The sequence below is a fragment of the Saccostrea echinata genome, unplaced genomic scaffold (assembly GCF_033153115.1).
Source record: "Saccostrea echinata isolate AGI-Se365-2 ecotype Australia unplaced genomic scaffold, CSIRO_AGI_Sech_v1 ptg000056l, whole genome shotgun sequence".
NCBI classification, from domain to species: domain Eukaryota; kingdom Metazoa; phylum Mollusca; class Bivalvia; order Ostreida; family Ostreidae; genus Saccostrea; species Saccostrea echinata.
The window spans coordinates 20337294-20360000 of record NW_026889805.1 but is presented as its reverse complement, the minus strand read 5'-3'; the positions used below and the strand labels follow the sequence as shown (position 1 = coordinate 20360000).

General features: G+C 32.2%; 1 protein-coding gene across 1 annotated transcript in view; it reads right to left on the bottom strand.

The window, feature by feature from the left end:
- Positions 1–22707, bottom strand: part of LOC133173070 (transient receptor potential cation channel subfamily M member 1-like) — an 88678-nt gene that overhangs the window by 7505 nt on the left and 58466 nt on the right. The window contains exons 19-26 of the mRNA XM_061307987.1: positions 21952–22185; positions 19329–19503; positions 19145–19201; positions 16226–16261; positions 14707–14827; positions 9695–9905; positions 3304–3446; positions 2655–2794 (exon numbers count right to left, since the gene is read on the bottom strand). Of these exons, the coding sequence (XP_061163971.1) occupies positions 2655–2794; positions 3304–3446; positions 9695–9905; positions 14707–14827; positions 16226–16261; positions 19145–19201; positions 19329–19503; positions 21952–22185 (1117 nt within the window). The remainder of the gene's footprint in view (positions 1–2654; positions 2795–3303; positions 3447–9694; positions 9906–14706; positions 14828–16225; positions 16262–19144; positions 19202–19328; positions 19504–21951; positions 22186–22707) is intronic.

Below are 22707 nucleotides of genomic sequence, written 5' to 3'. Positions count from 1 at the left end.
TTCCTTTAATATCCGACCTTGTTTATCTAGTTTGTGGTAGATATTTTCTTTGATATCTTATGTTGTTTATCTAGTTTGTGGTAAGGCTGGGTATCAGCTGGGAATTTCGTATTGTGATATACTGTGATATTTCACTTAAATTTTGCAATGAAATGCAACCACACAACAGGAACCTTACTGTTTGGCACAATTGAAAACATTTCTGACATCTTAAATTTCATATTTTACTTTAGAAATTCCAAGCCTTAGCATTTTGCCGGTATATCGTTACTAAGAAAATGTATCACAATATATTTTTTGTCAATGAATGGCAAATACCGGAATTTCGATATCATTACACAGCCCTTGTTTGGGGTACATATTTTCTTTGGTATATCCTATCCTGTTTATCTAGATTGTGGTAGATATTTTCATTGAAATATCCTACCTTCTTTATCTTGTTTATGGTAGATATTTTGTTCGATATATCTCACCTTGTTTATCAAGTTTGTGGTAGATATTTTGTTTGGTATATCCTACCTTGTTTATCTAGTTTGTGGTAGATATTTTCTTTGGTATATCCTACCTTGTTTATCTAGTTTGTGGTAGATATTTTCTTTGGTATATCCTTACTTGTTTATTAAGTTTGTGGTAGATATTTATTTTGGTATATCCTACCTTGTTTATCAAGTTTGCTGTAGATATTTATTTTGGTATATCCTACCTTGTTTATCTAGTTTGTGGTAGATATTTATTTTGGTATATCCTACCTTGTTTATCTAGTTTGTGGTAGTTTTTTCCTTTGATATATCTTACCTTGTTTATCTAGTTTGTGGTAGATATTTTCTTCTATATCCTACCTTGTTTATCTAGTTTATGGCAGATATTTATTTTGGTATATCCTACCTTGTTTATCAAGTTCGTGGTAGATATTTATTTTGATATATCCTACCTTGTTTATCTAGTTTGTGGTAGATATTTTCTTTGGTATATCCTACCTTGTTTATCTAGTTTGTGGTAGATATTTATTTTGGTATATCCTACCTTGATTTATCAAGTTTGTGGTAGATATTTATTTTGGTATTATCCTACCTTGTTTATCTAGTTTGTGGTAGATATTTATTTTGGTATATCCTACCTTGTTTGTCTAGTTTATGGTAGTTTTTTTCTTTGATATATCTTACCTTGTTTATGTAGTTTGTGGTAGATATTTATTTTGGTATATCCTACCTTGTTTATCTAGTTTGTGGTAGTTTTTTTCTTTGATATATCTTACCTTTTGTATCTAGTTTGTGGTAGATATTTTCTTCTATATCCTACCTTGTTTATCAAGTTTGTGGTAGATATTCATTTTGATATATCCTACCTTGTTTATCTAGTTTGTGGTAGATATTTTCTTTGATATATCTTACCTTGTTTATCTAGTTTGTGGTAGTCATTTTCTTCTATATCCTACCTTGTTTATCTAGTTTGTGGTAGATATTTTCTTTGATATATCTAACCTTGTTTATCTAGTTTGTGGTAGATATTTTCTTCTATCTTACCTTGTTTATCTAGTTTGTGGTAGATATTTCCTTCTATATCCTACCTTGTTTATCTAGTCTGTGGTAGATATTTATTTTGGTATATCCTACCTTGTTTATCTAGTTTGTGGTAGTTTTTTTCTTTGATATATCTTACCTTGTGTATCTAGTTTGTGGTAGATATTTTCTTCTATATCCTACCTTGTTTATCAAGTTTGTGGTAGATATTTATTTTGATATATCCTACCTTGTTTATCTAGTTTGTGGTAGATATTTTCTTTGATATATCTTACCTTGTTCATCTAGTTTGTGGTAGTTATTTTCTTCTATATCCTACCTTGTTTATCTAGTTTGTGGTAGATATTTTCTTTTATATTCTATCTTGTTTATCTAGTTTGTGGTAGATATTTTCTTCTATCTTACCTTGTTTATCTAGTTTGTGGTAGATATTTTCTTCTATATCCTACCTTGTTTATCTAGTTTGTGGTAGAAATTTTGTTTGATATATCCTACCTTGTTTATCTAGTTTGTGGTAGATATTTTCTTTGGTATATCCTACCTTGTTTATTTAGTTTGTGGTAGATATTTTTTTTGGTATATCCTACCTTGTTTATCAAGTTTGTGGTAGATATTTATTTTGGTATATCCTACCTTGTTTATCTAGTTTGTGGTAGATTTTTATTTTGGTATATCCTACCTTGTTTATCTAGTTTGTGGTAGTTTTTTTCTTTGATATATCTTACCTTGTTTATCTAGTTTGTGGTAGATATTTTCTTTGGTATATCCTACCTTACCTAGTTTGTGGTAGATATTTTCTTTGGTATATCCTTACTTGTTTATTAAGTTTGTGGTAGATATTTATTTTGGTATATCCTACCTTGTTTATCAAGTTTGTGGTAGATATTTATTTTGGTATATCCTACCTTGTTTATCTAGTTTGTGGTAGATATTTATTTTGGTATATCCTACCTTGTTTATCTAGTTTGTGGTAGTTATTTTCTTTGATATATCTTACCTTGTTTATCTAGTTTGTGGTAGATATTTTCTTTGGTATATCATAACTTGTTTATCTAGTTTGTGGTAGATATTTATTTTGGTATATCCTACATGTTTATCTAGTTTGTGGTAGATATTTTCTTTGGTATATCCTACCTTGTTTATCTAGTTTGTGGTAGATATTTTCTAGGTACATCCTGCTGGTTCCCAGAGTTCTCTCCAGCTCCACAATTCTGTCACTTATTCTTTTCATGTTCTTTTTCTGTAATCTCATGTCTTCCTGTAGGTTGGTGATTCTACATAATGATAAAGGATTACAATGAGTAATGTTAATTGTCATCAATATGTGGTGACTCTGATTTATGCATGTCAATTTTTCCATTCTAGACTTTTCTTATTGTCACTCTTTAGACTTCAGATTCACAGTTGTGAGAGCTTTTACACTTGAAAATGCACATTTTATATTTGATGTTTACACAGGAAGGGCAAATTTTTATTACCATAATGAAAGGTCACTTATTCTTTGACTAAGATAACTAAAATTTGATATCTATTAGCTACCTGATCAGAAACTATATTGGGATAGATATATAGGTTCCAAATAAAAATACTTGTGTTGGCACAAAAAAGTAAGGTAAAGGTAAAGATTTTTTTTTCTTAGGCCTTATGTTGTCACAAGAGCCAGTCAAATGCTCACTAATTGTCAAAGAGAAAAACTGGAATCCTTTTGCAGGAAAGGGGAAACAATGTAATATAACCATAATGGAAAAAATATATTTTCATCATACAACCAAGAAATGCATACATTTCAGCATGTAGTGCTGCCATTTTCTCCTTTTTCTCCTTGAGTTCTTGGGTCCGCAGAAACTCAATGGAACATTTCTTCCAGTAGTTATAGTCTTCTGATCTTCGGTTCTTCTGTACTTTGTGACTCATCTCTTCATCAGCCTACAAAGTCCAACTATGCTATGACTATTTCATATACATAAGGCTCAAAATCATGCATTAATTTAATATATTTTAATTAAAATGCAATAAAAATGACCTGCTAATAGCTTTGCTAAAGTCTGAAAAAACTGGTCTGGTTTACAAGCTTATTATTTTCTAAAAGCTTATCACTTAAAGAATGGTAATTAAAGATTACAAAGTTCATCTCAACAAATTTTATCTATGAAAAAAGGCAAAGTCTCATACCAAATAAATGTTCTGTAAGAACCATTAATTATACTAGTATGTAAGATCATCATTACAAGCCCTTCAATAAACAACTAAAAATACCCATCACCTGCAACACCTTAAGCAAGGCAGTAAGTATCTATCTCTAGATGAATCATGCAAGTTTGGTCTAGCTAGGGCTTACAATTACTTAGAAAGAACCTGCTTCAAAAACTTTAGGCTGGTTACTCATCTGATACATAAAGGTCAGATGTAGCATCTGAAGCAGGGCTGTTCATCCCTAGATGCATCATTTACGTAAGTTTGGCTTATAGTTGTTTGATAATGGAACTGCTCCAAAAAATTAAACCTCATCACAACACAGTTTCCATATATACCATAAGTCCTGGTGGTGTTAATTTAGCAAGTCTGCTCAGAGTAGAGCTTATAGTTACTTATGAACGGACCTGCCCCAAAAACTTTAACCTGTTCAATCATCTAAAAACATAGGTAATCAGAGATTACAGAGCTCACCTCACAAATGTTGTCTTTAAGTAAGGCAAAGTCCCACACTAAACTAATAATCTAGGAGTGTGTATCCCTAGATGCAACATTTATGCAATTTTGGTCTGATAGGGCTTGCAATTACTTGGGAATGGACTTATCTACAAACTTTAGACTAGTCGCTCATCCAGAAAATGTAAGTCAAATCCAGCATCTGAAGCAAGTTTGAGAGTGTTTGTCCCTTGATGCATCATCCATGCAAGTTTGGTTCAGATAGGCCTTCTAGTTACTTGGAAATGAGATCTGCTCCAAAAACTTTAACCTGGTCACTCATCTGGAAAATGTAGGTCAGATCCAGCATCCAAAGCAAGTCCAGTAGTGTGCATCCTTAGATGTATCATCCATGCAAGTTTGGTCAATATAGGGCTTATAGTTACTTGGAAATGAGATCTGCTCCAAAAACTTTAGCCTGGTCACTCATCTGGAAAATGTACGTCAGATCCAGCATCTGAAGCAAGTGTGGTAGTGTGCATCCCTAGATGCATCATCAATGCAAGTTTGGTCCAGGTAGGGCTTATACCGGTAGTTACTTGGGAATGAGACCTGCTCCAAAAACTTTAACCTGCTCCAAAAACATTAACCTGGTCATTCTTTAGCTGAAATTGCAGCATCTGAAACCTTGACTGGTACAATGAAGCACACTAGAAGCATCCTCCATGCATCTCTGATTAATATAGGGCATAGAAGTACTTGAAAAGAAATCTGCTCCAAAAACTTTAACCTGGGATGCCAACGCCGAGGGTATTACATAAGCTCCCCCAACTTTGTTGAGGTGAGCTAAAAATGTAAGCCAGACCCAGCATCTGAAACATGACTTATAAAGAGCAACCATACATGCATCATATCTTCAAGTGATCCAGGTTGGGCTTATAGTTACTTGGGAATAGATTGCTCACAAACAAAATTTAATGAGGTCACTCATCTGGAAAATGTAGGTCAGGTGCAGCATCTAAAGCCAGTCCAGTAGTGTGCACCCCTAAATGGATCATCCAAGCAAGTTCAGTTCAGTTAGGTGTTATATTTACTTTGGAATGCTCTGAAAATTAAAACCTGGTAACTCATCCAGAGAATATAGGTCAGATGCAGCACCCAAGATTATTTCTTTATCATCTCCTTTGAGAAGTGTGCCATCCTTCATTTAACCCTTTCACTTGAATCTTGAATCCCCTTCACCAAGAATACTTTGTTGCAACTTGCAATAAGCTAAAAATGGTCAAGTGGTACTAAGGACAAAAATGTACAATTTTTACTCGAGATATACATTCATACACACAACTAACATAGAAAAAAACTTCCATCGCAAAAACTCAATTAAGCTGGTGGCTCATGAGAGCTGAAACAGTACTCACTAATGCAATGAAAGAAGACTTATTGCAACAATTTTTATCCAGAAATAAAAAAAAATATTTCATTAGATTTTCATCCTACAGAAGAACATGCATCTACAGCAAGACAAAATCGGTAAAAACATCACAAGACAATGATAATGCTGGAAGTTGTTCACATTCACCTATTACATGTCTCTGATCAGGGCTCAACATTAAACCATACTAGACCAGTCGGACTACTACCTGAAAATTTAACTAGACCTGACCAGATCTTCACTAAACCTGATCTATTGAATGACACAAAATTACTAGAAAAGCAACATGAAAAAAGTATACTTGAATTACGAATGTAAACAAATAAAGCAAGTTGGTATTTTTCTGTGAGGTGCAAAAAAAAAAATTAAAAAAAAAAAAAATTGAATAAACTTATTTTTATAGAGTTAATGCAAAATACCAGAAAGTTAGATGTATTGTATTTCAATTTAATTTAGTTCCAGACCTGGTTCAATTAAAATATATATCATGCAAAAATGTCACAAATAAAATGACCTATCAGGAAGGATGACTCTAGGAAGAGTTAGCATTTACGATAAAATCAAATAAAATTATACTAATAAGGTGTGTTAATAAATTTCACATTATAGGTAAACTGTTATTAATAATACAATAAAACAAGTATTTTTCCAAAACAAATCTTTTCATGATTATTTTCATTTTTTATCGGGATTGAAAAATGAAAGGGAAACCTCATCTAACACATTGATTAAGAGGGCTGGGGGGTTATGGCCATTTTCAGACTATATTGATCTCCTTTAGAAGAAGAGCTCCATATAGAGATATACAAAAATGATCAAATTTTAAAACTAAAATGTATGAAATGTTTCTTTACCAAATGATAGTTAACAGCTCAAGATATCATATCTAAAAAAAATAAGTTATATTTGATGGATAATTTGTTGACCCCCCAGCCTCCTTAAACAGAAATCCTTAAAAAATTGTTTTGTCTCATTTTAACTTGGAGATATTTTAACATGACCTGTTGAGCTACCTTGAAGCAAAATAAATGGTCGAAACTTTTATAATTACAAGTCTGAGTTGGTCAGACGTGTCTTAATGCTGAGCCCTGCTGATGATACTGCAGCTCTACTGGTTTGGATTCCTATATACAATAATGAAATATGATGCACTTGAATTTAAAACATTTCTAATTTCCTTTTCTCTAAGTGAAACATAAAAAAAAAATGAATTAAAAAAATCAAATAATATAGAAAGAACAGCATGATAAACTAAATGCAGTGATAAATTTTGGTTGGAAAAGGCTAAAGGTTGTCTTAAGCCCCTTCATGGGTTTACAGGGGCAACACCCCAATCCACTGAAGGAAATAACTATTTCAAAGTCTCAAATCTGCTTCTCCTTATCATTTCCATATAAGATTACTCTCAAAAGCATTCATCCTTTTCATTGAAAGAAAACATACACAATACTGGTATGGGTGTAGGAGTCCAAAGTAACATTCTAAGTTGTTTACAGACAGATGAACAGACAGCTCAATAAATAGATAGACAATTACCAATGTATCAAACCATTAGATTTTTTTCTAGGAGGGCTAAAGATTCACTTATAAAAGGGATTTACATAGTGAAAAACAGATATGTACAAGCTTATAAGAAAAAATATATCTTAATTTGAGTTATAACCCACAGAACACACAGAGACGTTTTAAATTCACTGGTAAGACAACAGTGAAATTGAAAAACAATCTGTACTCAAAATAGGAATTGTGTCTTAAAAACAATGTTCAAACCTTGGTATCTCAAAATCAGTGGGACTTCTAAAAATGGTGAAACTCAATGTCTAAAATTTTATTTCAAAATACATGTTCAACATTTGATTATTTTTTTTATATTGAATAATCATTTACAATGTAAAATTTGTCTTTTTTAGCAATTTCTCATGATAATTATTATATTAATTATACAAAAAAAAAAATCATTTTAAAATTTCTTTCTTCATATCAGAAGCTTTCAAAATTCACTTATAATTAATAGTTTTGAACAGACAATATATTTGAATAATTTAATTTTGGTTGTAATGTGTCCTTTGATTGGATAAAAAAAATTAGAATATCTCGTATAACCTGGGTTGCCTACGTCACAATGACTTGCGTCAAAAATGTATCAATCCGCTTGACATTACATTTAAAATATGTACAATTTGAAGACATTTTTGATGGAAAAATGTCTTTTTTACACTTAATGATGGAAAATTAAATTATAAGGAATGAATTTAATAGCTACCCAAGTTATACTGGTATAACCTGGGTTGGAACAGTTTACGCTTTTTTATAAACTGCTTTGCAGTTTATAAAGCATAAAATGCCCCAACCCAGGTTATACAGTATAACTTGGGTAGCTATTAAATTCATTCCTTAAATGAATTCCATGTAATTATTGAAAGAGCAAGTTTGGAGTGTTAGCAAGCATTGAGTAATCATATAATTTGATAATATCTCTCACAATATCAAAGTGTCATTACAACTTGAATTTGATCTGCTATGAAACATAATTCTTAAAAGTGAAAGCGACATTTTAAAAGCTTCAATTACAAACAATATCATCATTTTGTTTCCAAATAACTTGCTTCTGTGTGAATTGTGCAACTTGCAGCTGCATGCATGTAACTGTAAGTAATGACAGCCTATGTAAGAAGTTTTTTTATTTGTTTCATTTTTTGTTTTTAAGTTTAAGAATGGACAAAAGACTTCCATTATTTTGCAATGATCTTTAAATAATTCTTATTTTAAGGAATGCATCACTAGGCAATGCTTTTGTTAAATTTGTTCCTGTATCACTCATTGTCAGCAAACATTCAACCAGCAATAATATTTTAAACTTTGGGAAAAATGGTTAATAAAATTTTTTTTTGATGTACTCTACCAACAAGAACAAGAACATGGTATTATCTTTGCTCATGCTGCTGATGAATGACCATTTATTTAAGAGTTGTTTTAAACAGACCTAAAAATTATAACAATGTTGACATTTTTCTTTAGGACTTGACAAATTACATAGAGATGGATGGAATGTACTGTAGATTACTGATGGCACTATTCCTGTGTTTTAGTTGCAGTATATACTACAGGACCACATGTTAACTTATCCACTTCATGCGGACAACATATATCCAATGTTGAGATACCAAAGGTCACTTTGTATATGTAAATACATTACAAAATCACATTTTTTACAGTTAAAAATTTACAATTTATACATTATTACATTTATTTTTCCTTCACTTACTGTATTGCTTGCTGGTGTACACTAAACAGAAAAATAAATTTTAAATAAAAAACTTTACATTCTGATTTTTAAATGTGAAATACATTCTTCTATTAGAAAAAAGTAGTAAAATAATAAACTAAAATCAAATGTATTTTAGATTAAAAATAAACAAAATTTGGGAGATTTTTTTTAACCGAAAGTAATCGAAAAATCTGCAAAGAAATAAGGGGAAAAGAAAATAGAGAATAAAATTAAAATTTTACAAGGAATTGTTAAAAAATTTGCTGGGGATCCCAAAAACTTTGCTACATGTATATCATTCGTAATTTTGCTATATGCATATTCATTCGTATTAATTAAGTTTTAATGTAATATGATGGAAAAAAATTAATTAATGTCTCCTGAAACATAATGTAAACAAAAGGCCTATGGGTCATGATCACCTTCTATGTTACCTTGGCCCTGCTCGTCTCAAAATTAAAAAAAAAAAATCAATTCCTATAAATTCTTGTGTAAAAATTTATCCTCCACATTTATTTTTATGTAAATCTTTGATCCCTTATTGCATCTCCATCATGGCCTCCTGAGGTATAACTTGAACAACTTGAATCTTCACCACAGAGTGAACTTGCCTGGGGAACCCTTAACTTTTATCAAACAAAGTTTCATCTACTGACAAGTTTAAGAATGTTTTTGGAAAAAAAAAATTCCACCACTTTTATGAGTTAAAAATGTAGTCTATCATAAATTTTTTGTAAAAATTTCTTTGAATTTTTAACTAATCATAAAATTGGCAAAAAATGAACAACATTCACTAAATTCTACAGTTTTACAATATCACTGCTTTTCTTGAGGATCGAGACATACCTTGGTTTTCTTTCTACAACAGCAGATATTGCTACAGTTTCTTTTACAGCCCATTATTTTGTTGTAGATCTTCTTTACAAGTATACAGATGTAACTAATGATGACTAAAGGAGGGGGAAGATTAAGTCGCTCCTCAAAGTCAACAATCAGGGCATACCTCTGAAACTTCCATATCTCACTGGCCTCATTATCAACTTTGGTGATGGTTAGCCTGTAGCAAGAAGAAAAGGATGAAACATTTCTTCAATTAAAATTCAGAGTAAATGTGTCACAAATCAAAGATAAGGCTCATTTGCTTCTGAAGACATTAATGGATATGGTAAATAATAAAATAATATCTGTTCAAAGAACTAAAATTCGATCTTTCTTGTGCTTTGTGAAAATTCTTCATAATGCATATATACAAAATTACTGGTATAAAAAACAATACTGAAGCACCTATAGTTTGTCTCTGATTACAATCATAAACAAAATATTAACAATATTATGACATCTGTTAATAAAAACAAATGTTTAGGAAACATGCACAGAATACTGGTTATTTTCTTTGGTACCATGGGACCTGTAACCTTCAATATTTGGTAAGTAGGTGATTTCAAGCTACAGTAAAACACAGTTGTAGTGCCAGGGAAAAACAATTTTGATTTGTTGTAAACATAATTCATTACAGCCATTAAGTTCAAGCAGTTTTAAATCTAAAGGGAATGAAAATAATTTTGCTGTAAGCATTATGATTATAATTATGAATTCATATATAAGTACATGTACTATAGCCGTGTTTAACTGTATTATCATATGCTAAGTGAAAATGAAGGACAAAATTGTGAAGCTGCCTGGTAGATGATAAGTATTTTGTTCCAAACACTAGCCACTTTTACCTGCTATCTGATCATCACCTCTGGTGGAAAGATGGATACTTCATTGTAAAAATTTGCTTTATAGAAGTTATGATGTTTTATCAAATATCAAAAAATTTAAGCATTCTTAAATTATGAATGGAACATGAAATGATAAACAGCTATGTAATGTAAATGTCGTTGTTTCTGAAATAGGGAAAATCCTTGGTAATGATTACAACATACTGAATTTCATATTTTGACTTCTGTTTACTGTTTATCAAAATGTCAGTGACGTCAACATGATGTTGAAGTATTTTTCTAAGACTGATCCAAGTGCAGCAACATCACATATTTAAAATATTGAGTAATGCTAATACAACATGGAAAATACTGCATAAGCAGAGTTTTTAGTGAGGATTGAATTTTGGCATTATTAGCTAAAATTAAATATGACTTAAACAATTCATTGGAGGTAAGAGTTTCTTTGCATTTTAAAATTATTACACACTAAAAATTTGGGATGTCAAATCGGTCATTATCTGATACTCTATTACTCGAACAATTTTTTGATCAAGTACCAGGGTACTCGGAAAGGGTACTCGGAAAAAGTGTGTATGCATGTAAAAGTTTGTTGATTTTATTGAGACCTGTTTACCCCATCGATATTTTCTTTCGTTTATAATGCATTATAAACATGAATATACATAGAGCCCAACAAAAATGTTTTTGTACTAAATTTATGTATCAAACGAAAGACATTTTTCCGCAACAGCTGCAACATTAATTCCCGTACTAACAACCAAAGACAGCATTTTATTGTTTAAATGATAAGACTAGCGAAAGAGAATATCTTTGGGAATGGACGTTGTCATGATCGGGATTCATATATTATTTACATTCCCAAATGTTTTCTCTTAACTCTGAAAGTTAAGTATGTTGATTTCTCGATATTTACAACTTCATCTGTTTTGCATAAATAATCCCAGGTTTCCAACTGCCCGTATTGATGCCTTGGAATACCCAACAAACTGGACAGTGATTCCTTAAATATATAGTTGATTCCCCCTGTATACGCTAAATTTACTATGCACAGCTGACTTTTAACATTTTTTTAATCTTAAGTTATTCTTAAATATTTCTTCACTTTTGAATTGGTAGCGGTATTTCTATGTATGTTTGGTTTTGCTACCGTATGCTAATTAAATAATCTAAGGATAATTAATAGATCATAACTGAACAATGTTCATTAAAAAAAATAATTAAAGCCATACAAAAATTAGGGTCACAAGAGGTGAGAATAGCTTCGTACGGTGTCCAATGATTGGTCACAGTAATTACTGTAGGCCACAGGCGATAACTGGTTTTAACTGGTGTAGGTGTCACTACTTATTGTTTTGACATGGACAATACATATTTAAATCACATTTTTGATAAGTTTTTAATAAATATATGCACTATGAAATATGAAAAAAAATATACATCTGAGTAACAGAGTACTGATTTTAGCATTTGATACTCAGACGTTCGATTGAGTACCCAGTTAACTAGGTGACATCCCTACTAAAAACGTAAACTGATTTTTAAGGAAAAAGTTGCTAAATAATTCAGATGACTTATGAATACATAATATTTCTATGCTATGCCCTTCCCTGCCATTAGAACAGAGAAACATACTAGGTTACAAGACACTTAATCCCAATAAGTTCACATAATAATATGACATGATTTTCTTGCATTTTTTGCACTAGAATGAATTTTTATGTGCTGACAAAATATGCTGAAGTTTTCTGATATTACTATACATTTAAAACATGGAGAGTGTCAAATTTTTGGAGTGCTGTTTTGAAGGATTGTGATTAAGAAATAACTTAACTTTCAAGCACTTCAGTCTGTAATTTAATGACAAATACTGATCCATCATTCTTAAGAAAATTGTGTATATTTATCACCAAAATTTTTGACACAGTCTGTCCTCCTGTAATCTTTCTTGTCCATAATTATTGTAAATATGTATATATATGTACCTCTTGTACCATTCATATGGTTTTTGAGAGAATAAATGAATGAATGAATGAATGGATGACTATTTTATGGTACGAAATGCTCGGAAACAATTGTTTTGCAAGATACAGAAATCTTTACAAAAGTTTGTTTTGAATTGATAATCCTTATTCAAGGTTGCTTAGAAATCTCTACTGAAGTTTGTTTTGAATTGATAATTTCTATTCAAAGTTGCTTAATTTTTGTATATGTCAGTAACTCATACTGGTGGACAGTCTGCATCCTTGTTCTCTACCGTCTTGTGTTCTAATTGCAAGAATATCAAACTATGGTTTAAAAAAAAAAAAATCGAGTTTCAATTATTTTTGCTTACTGAATGACATCCAGGTTTCAATTAAACATGCCAAACCCTAAGTTAGATTTAATATGCAAATCAATAGCTAGCAAATTTGAGCCCTACAATGTACAAATAGGGCCACATGCTCTATAAGCCCTACTGTGTTCTTATTAGGCCATATGCTCTATGCGCCCTCTAGTGTACTAAAAGGGGCACATGCTCGGTGTGTTCCCGTTTTGCACACATTTGATAATTAGGTATAGAACAATAGGGGTGAAATATGTTTTGATAGCAATTATAGTCTGATCTCCGTTTGGGATTTACCTGGAATTACCTGTATTTTACCAATGCATTATAACATACATTTAAAAGAATAAATTTTGAAAATTTAACTTGTCCAACCCAAATGAAGTTGATAGTTTCGACAAATATCCTTACATGTGTATCACAGTTCCACCTGTTCTTTTTAATTATTATTATTATTTCATAAAGATAAAATGAATGAGTACATGAATTCAATCTTGATTATAATAGAGAGAGAGAGAGCGAGAGAGAGAGAGAGAGAGAGAGAGAGAGAGAGAGAGAGAGAGAGAATCATATGAATATAATTTTAGTTTTGACTAATAATTTTTTTATACTTTGATGTTTTTAATGTTTTAATATAGTTTTTTTTCTTAATAAATCAAAATATCATATGCAAAATTTAATCATTTTTCTTCGGAATCTTATTCTTTCTGTAGATTCTCTTTCTCCAAATTCACAACTATGATATAGACTATAGCAATTAAGTAATTATCTTACCTGGACAAATTCCCGTTTTGCACACATTTTTTCAATACCTGAAATTCAAATGTGTGCAAAACGGGAACAAACCACATGCTCTACTAGTCCTTTAGTGTACTAAGAGGGGCACATGCTCTATGAGTCCATTAGAGTACTGATAGGACCACATGCTCTTTAGACCCATTATTGTACTAATAGGGAGCTCAAAAGTGTACTGACAGGGGCATATCCTCTACAAGTCCTAGTGTACTAACAGGGGCAAATGCTCTATTACTACGAGCCTTCTAGTGTACTAATAGGAGCACATGCTCTATGAATCCTACAGTGTACTAACAGGGCTACATGCTCTATAAATCCTTTAGTGTACTAAAAAGGCCACATGCTCTATGAAATCTTTGGTGTACTAAGAGGGCCACATGTTATATGAGCCCTCTAGTGTACTAAGAGGGCCACATGTTATATGAGCCCTCTAGTGTACTTACAGGGCCACATGTTATATGAGCCCTCTAGTGTACTAACAGGGCCACACGTTATATGAGCCCTCTAGTGTACTAACAGGGCCACACGTTATATGAGCCCTCTAGTGTACTAACAGGGTACTAACAGGGCCACACGTTATATGAGCCCTCTAGTGTAATAACAGGGCCACACGTTATATGAGCCCTCTAGTGTACTAACAGGGCCACACGTTATAAGAGCCCTCTAGTGTACTAACAGGGCCACACGTTATAAGAGCCCTCTATTGTACTAACAGGGCCACACGTTATAAGAGCCCTCTAGTGTACTAACAGGGCCACACGTTATAAGAGCCCTCTAGTGTACTAACAGGGCCACATGTTATATGAGCCCTCTAGTGTACTAACAGGGCCACATGCTCTATGAGTCTTACAGTATATGCTCTCTCTACCCTCTCTCTACCCTAGAGGGAAACAATAAAGTGTGAATGATGATAATCTCTAATTGTTGCTCCCTTAAATTCTTACTCCCTTGCCCTAATTTTACAGAGGCTAGTGGCCCTACTGATATCCTTACAGCCCCAACAATTAACTTACGCAAACATGGCAAACAGCAGTGTGACAAGAACCAGTTTACAGATCAGCAGATACTGTATAGTAATAAGGTAACCAAACAAACTGGAATATGGGCATTTCTGAATGGGAACTATTACAGCTTCTGCAATTAAAACATACAAAAATATTACTTCTGGCCCATCTATTTTACAATTTACTTTACATCTTATACTTCAACTAATACATATGGCAAATAAGACTCAAGAACAAAGCAAAGCATTATCTGACACTCCTGTGAAAACTACTTTCGATACAGTCCTTTTCTTCATCCGTAAAAGCTACAGGTAAACTTCAGTATCTCAACATTGGATACATCAACAACTTGGGATATGTTGATGTCCGTGGTCCGGCAGTATTTTCTATATAAATGATTTGCAAAAACTTGGGAAATATTGTAACCCTGCTTATCTCAACATATATTCAAGGTCCAAATAGCAAAGTTTACCTTGTATATGTCGGCATTGAGCAATTTTCTGCTCTACTAAACCTGTTTGTCGAATGATCGCTCGTCACACATGAACGATTCAGTGTACCTCAGCATCACAGAAAATTCACACCGTTCAAACCTCTGTTTTGACTGCACACTACTGATTTATTCTATCGACTTTGTTTGTTAGTGAATCCCAAGCATCATTAGTCGTCTATGAATGTTATTTCTTAAAAGCTTGGGTAAAATCATTGATAAATCCGTGATTCTGTGTAAATGACGTTTATTTATACTGAAATCTATCATAAATTTAATTTGAAAAAGGCTACTAAATCACATGAATAATAAACACATTGAAATCATTTTTAATTAATTCTTATATATCATGTGAGAAATTAAACGATTAATGATATTTTATGGCAAATACATTAAACAGCTAACAATCCATAGAACAACACGATTAATTGAATCAGCTGTGATTCATGCATATGTATCATGATTTTGTTGGTTCAAGTACACAAAATCTTTGAAATTGTTCTTTAATGTCAGATTTTTTCTCAAATAAAATAAGAAAAAAATATGCATTTATTTATTTTGTATCTTTTGGTGCCAACTTTGTATGGTTCAAAGTTTATGCAGCACATTTTATATTATATTCTGACAAAAAGCACACAAAGTCGGATGGAAAATGCTCAGCAAATTTAGAAAATTTTCAATATGGAGAGAAATCAAATAAGATATTTTTTGGGGGGGGGGGGGGGGGGATAACTTCTTAGATTTTATATACATAACTTCTTGGATTTTGTGATAAACAAATAAATGATTTCCTGAAATTAGAGGTATACCAACGATTTAATTCATGTACATAAATAACTAGTCTTTGTTTTGCAATGCGGTGAAATCTTGGACGTCAAGTCTCAACCTTGATATATCTCAACACCCCTGATATCTCGATATTTTCTGATTGTCCTGCAGATGTTGAGATACTGAAGTTTACCTGTTTATAGTTTTTAAGTTCCAGTATAGATATATTTTCTTTATATCTCTTTTATGGGTATAAAGTTCTTGCATTACCTGGATTAGCATAATGGGATCCTCTGAAATTTACATCTGAAACAAATAAAAGAAACATTTATTTTTAGCTTACAGACTAGCATAAAGTTATTTTATACTTGCTTTTGCTGTATGCACTAAACTAATAGGATACTGAAGTATTTACTGTAGAAACTGACTGTAATTGGATTCCTCTGAATCAGATTTATGAATGTCCTACAAAGATGCAGGGAATCTCCTTTGCAGGTTCTGAGTCTGTTTCAATATGTTTATCAAAAGGACTAGTATTTCAATGAGATCAAAACATATCACGAGGCCCATGGGCCAAATTGCTCACCTGAATCATTACTTATAAAGAAATGTGTAGATAAATAAAACCTGCCACCAACTCAAATACCATGACTGCAGTAATTTTAATCAACAGTACATGTATAATGAGACTTAGGTTATGTTTGCAAATTTTAGCCCTGTTGTCTTGCAGAAGTGTATATACCATAGTGTTGTCAAATTGGTTGAAAATCAGAATCGATTAATCAGCAGCATTGGTTGACTCTAATCAACTGATGATTGGCCAATAATCAAATCGGTAACTGTTTGTATAAAATAGGCACTAAATTTTATATAAATTATAGAAGCCTAATAATTTCATGATAATGCAAGTAGAAGTGTATTATACAGATTAAAATTCTAATTACAGTCAGGGCTCCACATTAACTTTTTTCCCTACTTGTCCATTCGGAAAAGTGAACAGACATTTACTTGTCCGAACTTCAACTTCACTTGTCCGAAAATTTTTCAATAAAGTTCTAATACTGTTAACTGAAAAACTAAAAATAAAGTCCATTACATTTGCATGATGTTATTAACAAATACAACAAACACATAAAACAAAATTTTATCTAGACTTTCTGTCCTGACAACATCAATGCTGTCAACATAAAACTTCGTCAGTTCCATGCCTTTGCAGTAGTTTGCAATTAGTGAACTTCGATCCCAATCGAGTGTACTCAATTACATAGCGATCTATATCGGGATCAAAGTTCGTTTTTTATGTACTGTTTCCGTCTTAAAGTACCGGCAAACTTTCAACAGTCGATCTTTTAAATATTTAGAGACTTCTTTACATAAAAATGCACTTGTCCAATCGGACAAGTGCCCAGCAATATTCACTTGTCCGTATTTTTTTTTCACTGGTACCGGACAAGCGGACAAGCGTTAATGTCGAGCGCTGACAGTATGTGGTTTGATTATCAATTTCAGTAATACAAATTTTTGGATGATTAAGATATTTGACCTGGTGTTTTTGTGTTGAAAGAGTTTTGATCAACATGATCACCTAAAATATGGAATTACATTTTTAACTGTTTATTAGACAGTTAATATTGCAAATCCATGTGATTCCGTACGTAATGAAAAGTGATCTTTTTTCCCCAAACACTGATAACCAAATTTTATAATACAAGCAGTTAGTTCAAATATCATTACAATCTTATAATCTGTTTTTAGAAATTCAAGCGTATTTGTACGTATCTGTAAGAAAACCAGCTTTTCATATTGAACCCGATTTTAGTATGTTAAAATTGAAAATGACAACACTTGGAAGATTTATATGGAAGATATATATTGACAACAAAAGCTTTTTCTTGAAATAAAAGTGAGAAAACAATACAAGGTAATTAAGTGCTCTATTATACAGATTATAATTGATCGTAAAATCTCAAATTGATTATCTAAAATTCCAGCCCTTCCAATCGATGATCAATTATAAATTAGGCCCTTGCTTCAATAAATTTATCAAGGTGATGCTTGCAGTTTAAAATGATTAACTGTGGTCCTTTGTTTATGCTTTTTTTTTAAGATTTAAAACTCATTTTTTAAGTTTTATACCTACATCATATTTCAAGACCAAGGTCATTTATATTTGACAAGTGCATTACCTGCAACAAGAAGTTTCAGAATGTGCTCTGATATTTGACCCCTAACCTTGACCTTCAAGTTTGACCTAAAATTAAAAAAATTATCATTGTTGATAACTTTTGAAGGAGAGAAGATAGGGCATATATATTTGACATGTGCATTACTGTGACAAGAAGACCTTTCCAAATGTACTTTGATTTTTAACCCCATGACCTTGATGTTTGACCTAATTTTTAAAAATTTTAATATAGCTGATAACTTTTGAATGAGAGAAGATAGGGCATATATATTTGACATGTGCATAACCGGTTTGAGACCTTAACAAATGTACTCTGGTTTTTGACCTCATGACCTTGACCTATAAGTTTAACCTACAGTCTTTATAATTTTTTTTATATTGGTAATAACTTTCAAATGAGAGAAGATAGGGCTTTCCTATTTCACATGTATATTACTTATGACAACACTTTCAGAAAGGTATCTCATTTTTGAATTTACAACCTTGATCTAGAACTTTGAAGGACACACAAACAAGGCAGTTACAATATGCCATAAATAATTGCATCCCAATCACTAAGACACTGAAAGCGGTAAACCACAACATTACTCTTTGAATTTGCTTATTTGGAAAGTTCTTGTCATAGGTAATGCACTTATGTAACATGAAAGTTCTATCTTTTCTCATTAAAAATTTATGACCAATTTAATGATAAAATTTTTGAGAAAAATAGATCAAACTTCAAGGTCAAGGGGTCAAAAACCATAGTATATTTGGAAAGGTCTTGTCACAGGTAATGTACATGTGAATATGAAAGCCCTATTTATTCTCATTCAACAGTTATGACCAAGGTTAAAGTTTTTGTGACAGACAGCTATATAGAAAGACTGACACTCCCATCACTTTTCAAGCAGGGGGTATAATGAGCCTTTTGTTTGGGTGAGCTTATTTTCCATAAAAATCAAAGTAACTAACTGCTGTTTATAAACTTTACATGCATGAAACTCAAAATTTAAAAAAATTACCTGCTGTGCAAAAACCTTCCGACACATTTTTATAGTGATGTGAACAGCTTACATCTCCTGCAGCAAAAAGATTACATTCATACAAATAAATAATCACCAGAAGAAAACATTCATAGTTGGAATACACATTTAAGTATAAAATAAATATTGTATCTGTCTGTAAATGATAAATTTCTAGACTTACCATCTAGATCTGCAATCTGTGTAAGGAACATAGCGAAAAGTGGGCGTGTTAAGACTCTTTTGATCAGATCTATCCCCAGTGGATAATTGGGGTATAGTATAGCTTGTATAGTTACTCCACCAGAGATCATAAATACCAGGAACATTCGAATAAAGTCCACAAAATCATACTTGATCTGAAACATAATCCCTGTCATATTTCATTTGTAAAACAACAATACTTTCAAATGTGTATTAAATGATTATCAAGCAATATACTGGATATACTTGCCTAGAAGTAGGTCTGACTTTAAGTCGGTTGTATTTTTTAAGCTTATATCGGAAGGATTTGCCACTGACCCACTTATAAGTCGGTACAATTTTTTGCCAGAATCAGTTGACAATTTCAAGTAAATGCTCAAGTTTTAAACCCAAGTTTCAAATAACATTTTTGTCCAAGCCATGTTGTCTGTTATTTCTGATTATAAATGCCACTCTTGATTTCGTTGGCAATTATCATAATAAGTTTTTAGTCATACTGTCTCTTGCCTTTATTGCTTACTTGACATTGTCATACATGTGATAAGTCAAAGACCACAAAACTGTACAGGAGCCATAAAAAAACTGGAATTTGGGTGAAAAAACTGTACACTGCCTATCAAAAAATGGTACAAAACCGGTATAAAATATCGCTTAAATTCTTCTGAAATTTCAGCGTAATCATGGTAATAAACGTCGTATATTTTATACCTACGAAGATCTGGGTCAGATTCATGTATAGTGTCACAGGGTGAATTATAATTAATCAATTAATATTACTAATTATCATTCATATCATATTCATACATTTATCTAAGGCATTATATCATTATAGTAACTAGTGAATTCCGTTCTCACTACGGAATTTACTACGTTCATTCATTGCCTTTTTCATTCATTCATTCATTTATACGGGTGAGTGGTCAGTGAGAGTACGGGTGTGTGAGTGGTCAAACTGGTTTTATTCTGTCCCCTGCGCATTCGCGCCAATACTAATTCTCGAGACTCCAACCTAAGACTTTGGGGAGAGAAGACGCTCTCTCTCCCCATGCTCCCCAACACAACTTTATCTCATGATAATTGTGAACTTCAGACTAGGAATTACGGTCACTCTTCCTTCTATGTTATAAAATTCCATAATCGTAGAATATATATTATATATAAACATCGAACCCAGCAGCCCTATTGTGTTGTATTTTACCACATTTAAAAGGCTGTGACATATAGCAAGATAATTATCCCAATTGGCAGTTCACTCCTTCGCACGCGATGGTTTGTGTACACTACACAATTATCAGAAGGTCAAGTGTCAAACACAGGTGACGTTTTCCAGTGTCTCGCGAGCGAGAATGAGAAGAAAATGGCGGCATTTAGCGAGAAATTCAAAATACTGTACAAATTTTAATATTCCGTGAATTTTGGTGTCCCGCCGGTACACGATGATTGGGCTCGAAAAACTGTACATTTTGCGTACCGCCGGTACATATCACATGTATGCATTGTGTCTAGCTAGTGGTGACAACTAAGACATGGGAAACAATTAATTTCATTCTCAATGAAGTTTATATAGAGTCAAGAATTTTATTCTGAATTATTTTTTAAACAAATTAATATCATATCTTTTATCAAAAATATTTAAGACAGTACCACATACAAATACGTTGCAATTGCAAATATGGGTTTGCAATTCAATTTTACCTATAAATGATAGATTCATAGAAAATCGCAATTTATTGAAAGAATTAGGTTTGTGAATAATTAATAAATAAAACACAATTAAAAAAAATACAGCTAAAAAAATATGTAAAAACGTACTTGTGTGCATCATGGTAGAATACCTAAATACGTATACAAAATAATATGTCCAGACATCTGTCAATGATAATCATTGGAGCTGTCATTTCGCCATCCAGAAAAAACCCCCAATCTTTTTCGCCTGTATGTTGGACATAGAGTTTTGGACCAAAATTTAACTCCTAAAAACCAACTTATAAGCAAGTTTACGGTATGTCAATGATGTATGAAAACATTGATCCCATTCTTGTTATAACTTACTGTGGTGAAGATAACTGTAGATTCCTTATTTTACGCAAGTACTTAATATCGCGAAATGGCCCTAGGGCGTCAAATCGCGACTCAGAACAATAATTCATGAATGGGTGATTTATCTAGAGATTTTACATACATTAAAGTACCATAAAAATAAAAGCGAGTTATTTTATTTCGCGAGTGGTGCTTCTCGCATAATTTCGCGATAATTAATTCTTCGCGTATATTTAGGAATCTACAGTATATTCAGTTTCTCAGGCCATAGAAACTCGAGATTATTTTTAGGCCTCACCAATATGCTCATGTCATGTATGTTAAATCTATTAAGAATTTACTTAACAAGAAAGTCATCTTTATCAAACATACCATACATCAACATTTTCTACAATTTAATTAAATCACTGTGTCCCAAATATCTTAATTATAGCCCAAATCACTTTATTGTATTACAAAAAACATTTTTTACAATTTAATTAAATCAAATTGTCTAAAATATCTTAATTACAGACCATATTACTTTACTGTATTAAAAAAGAGAAAGATTTGTCATTACGTACCATTCGATTCATTCTGACAAGCATTGGTCCTAGAGTTGTAGATATGGGGAGGTAAATCCCCAGCAAACGATAGAAGAAGAAGATAAGACCTATGCTCAAGACAACTTTGCTGGTGATGATATCAGTGTAATTAAACCAGTGAGGAATAATTCTCAGAACCAGATACAGAACAAGGAATACCATGATTAGAAATATCTCACAGCAAGGTTTCAGCAGAGGCACTGCTTTGTGTTTCTACAAAAGGAACAATAAAATATCAAACAATACTCTTAAAAAAATACACAAGTGTCTTTAGAAAAAAAATTGTTGCCTATATGACAGTACAATAAAGTGCACTGTCAGAATACACCATACTCTGTGTACAACTAAATGGTGCATATCTATCTAAGGGGTCATTGTGACCTGCTTTACTTTGTTGGTTCCATGTTCATGCTTGGAACAAATTTGAATCTACCTACACTTCCTGAGGATGCTTCTGTATCAATATGACTAATCAAGCTTTGTTGTTCTTGAGAAGAAGATTTTTAAAGGTTTTTCCTTTGTTAATCTTTGATCCCCCATTGTGGCCCCACCCTACCCAATGGGGTCTTGATTTAAGTAAGTTGAGTCTACATTATCTGAGGATGCTTCCATACCAATGACTAATCAAAGCTTAGTTATTCTTGATAAGAAGATTTTTAATTTTTTCCCCTATATTTTCCTTTGATCCCCCATTGTGGCCCAACCCTACTCTCTGGGGTCATGATTTGTACAAAT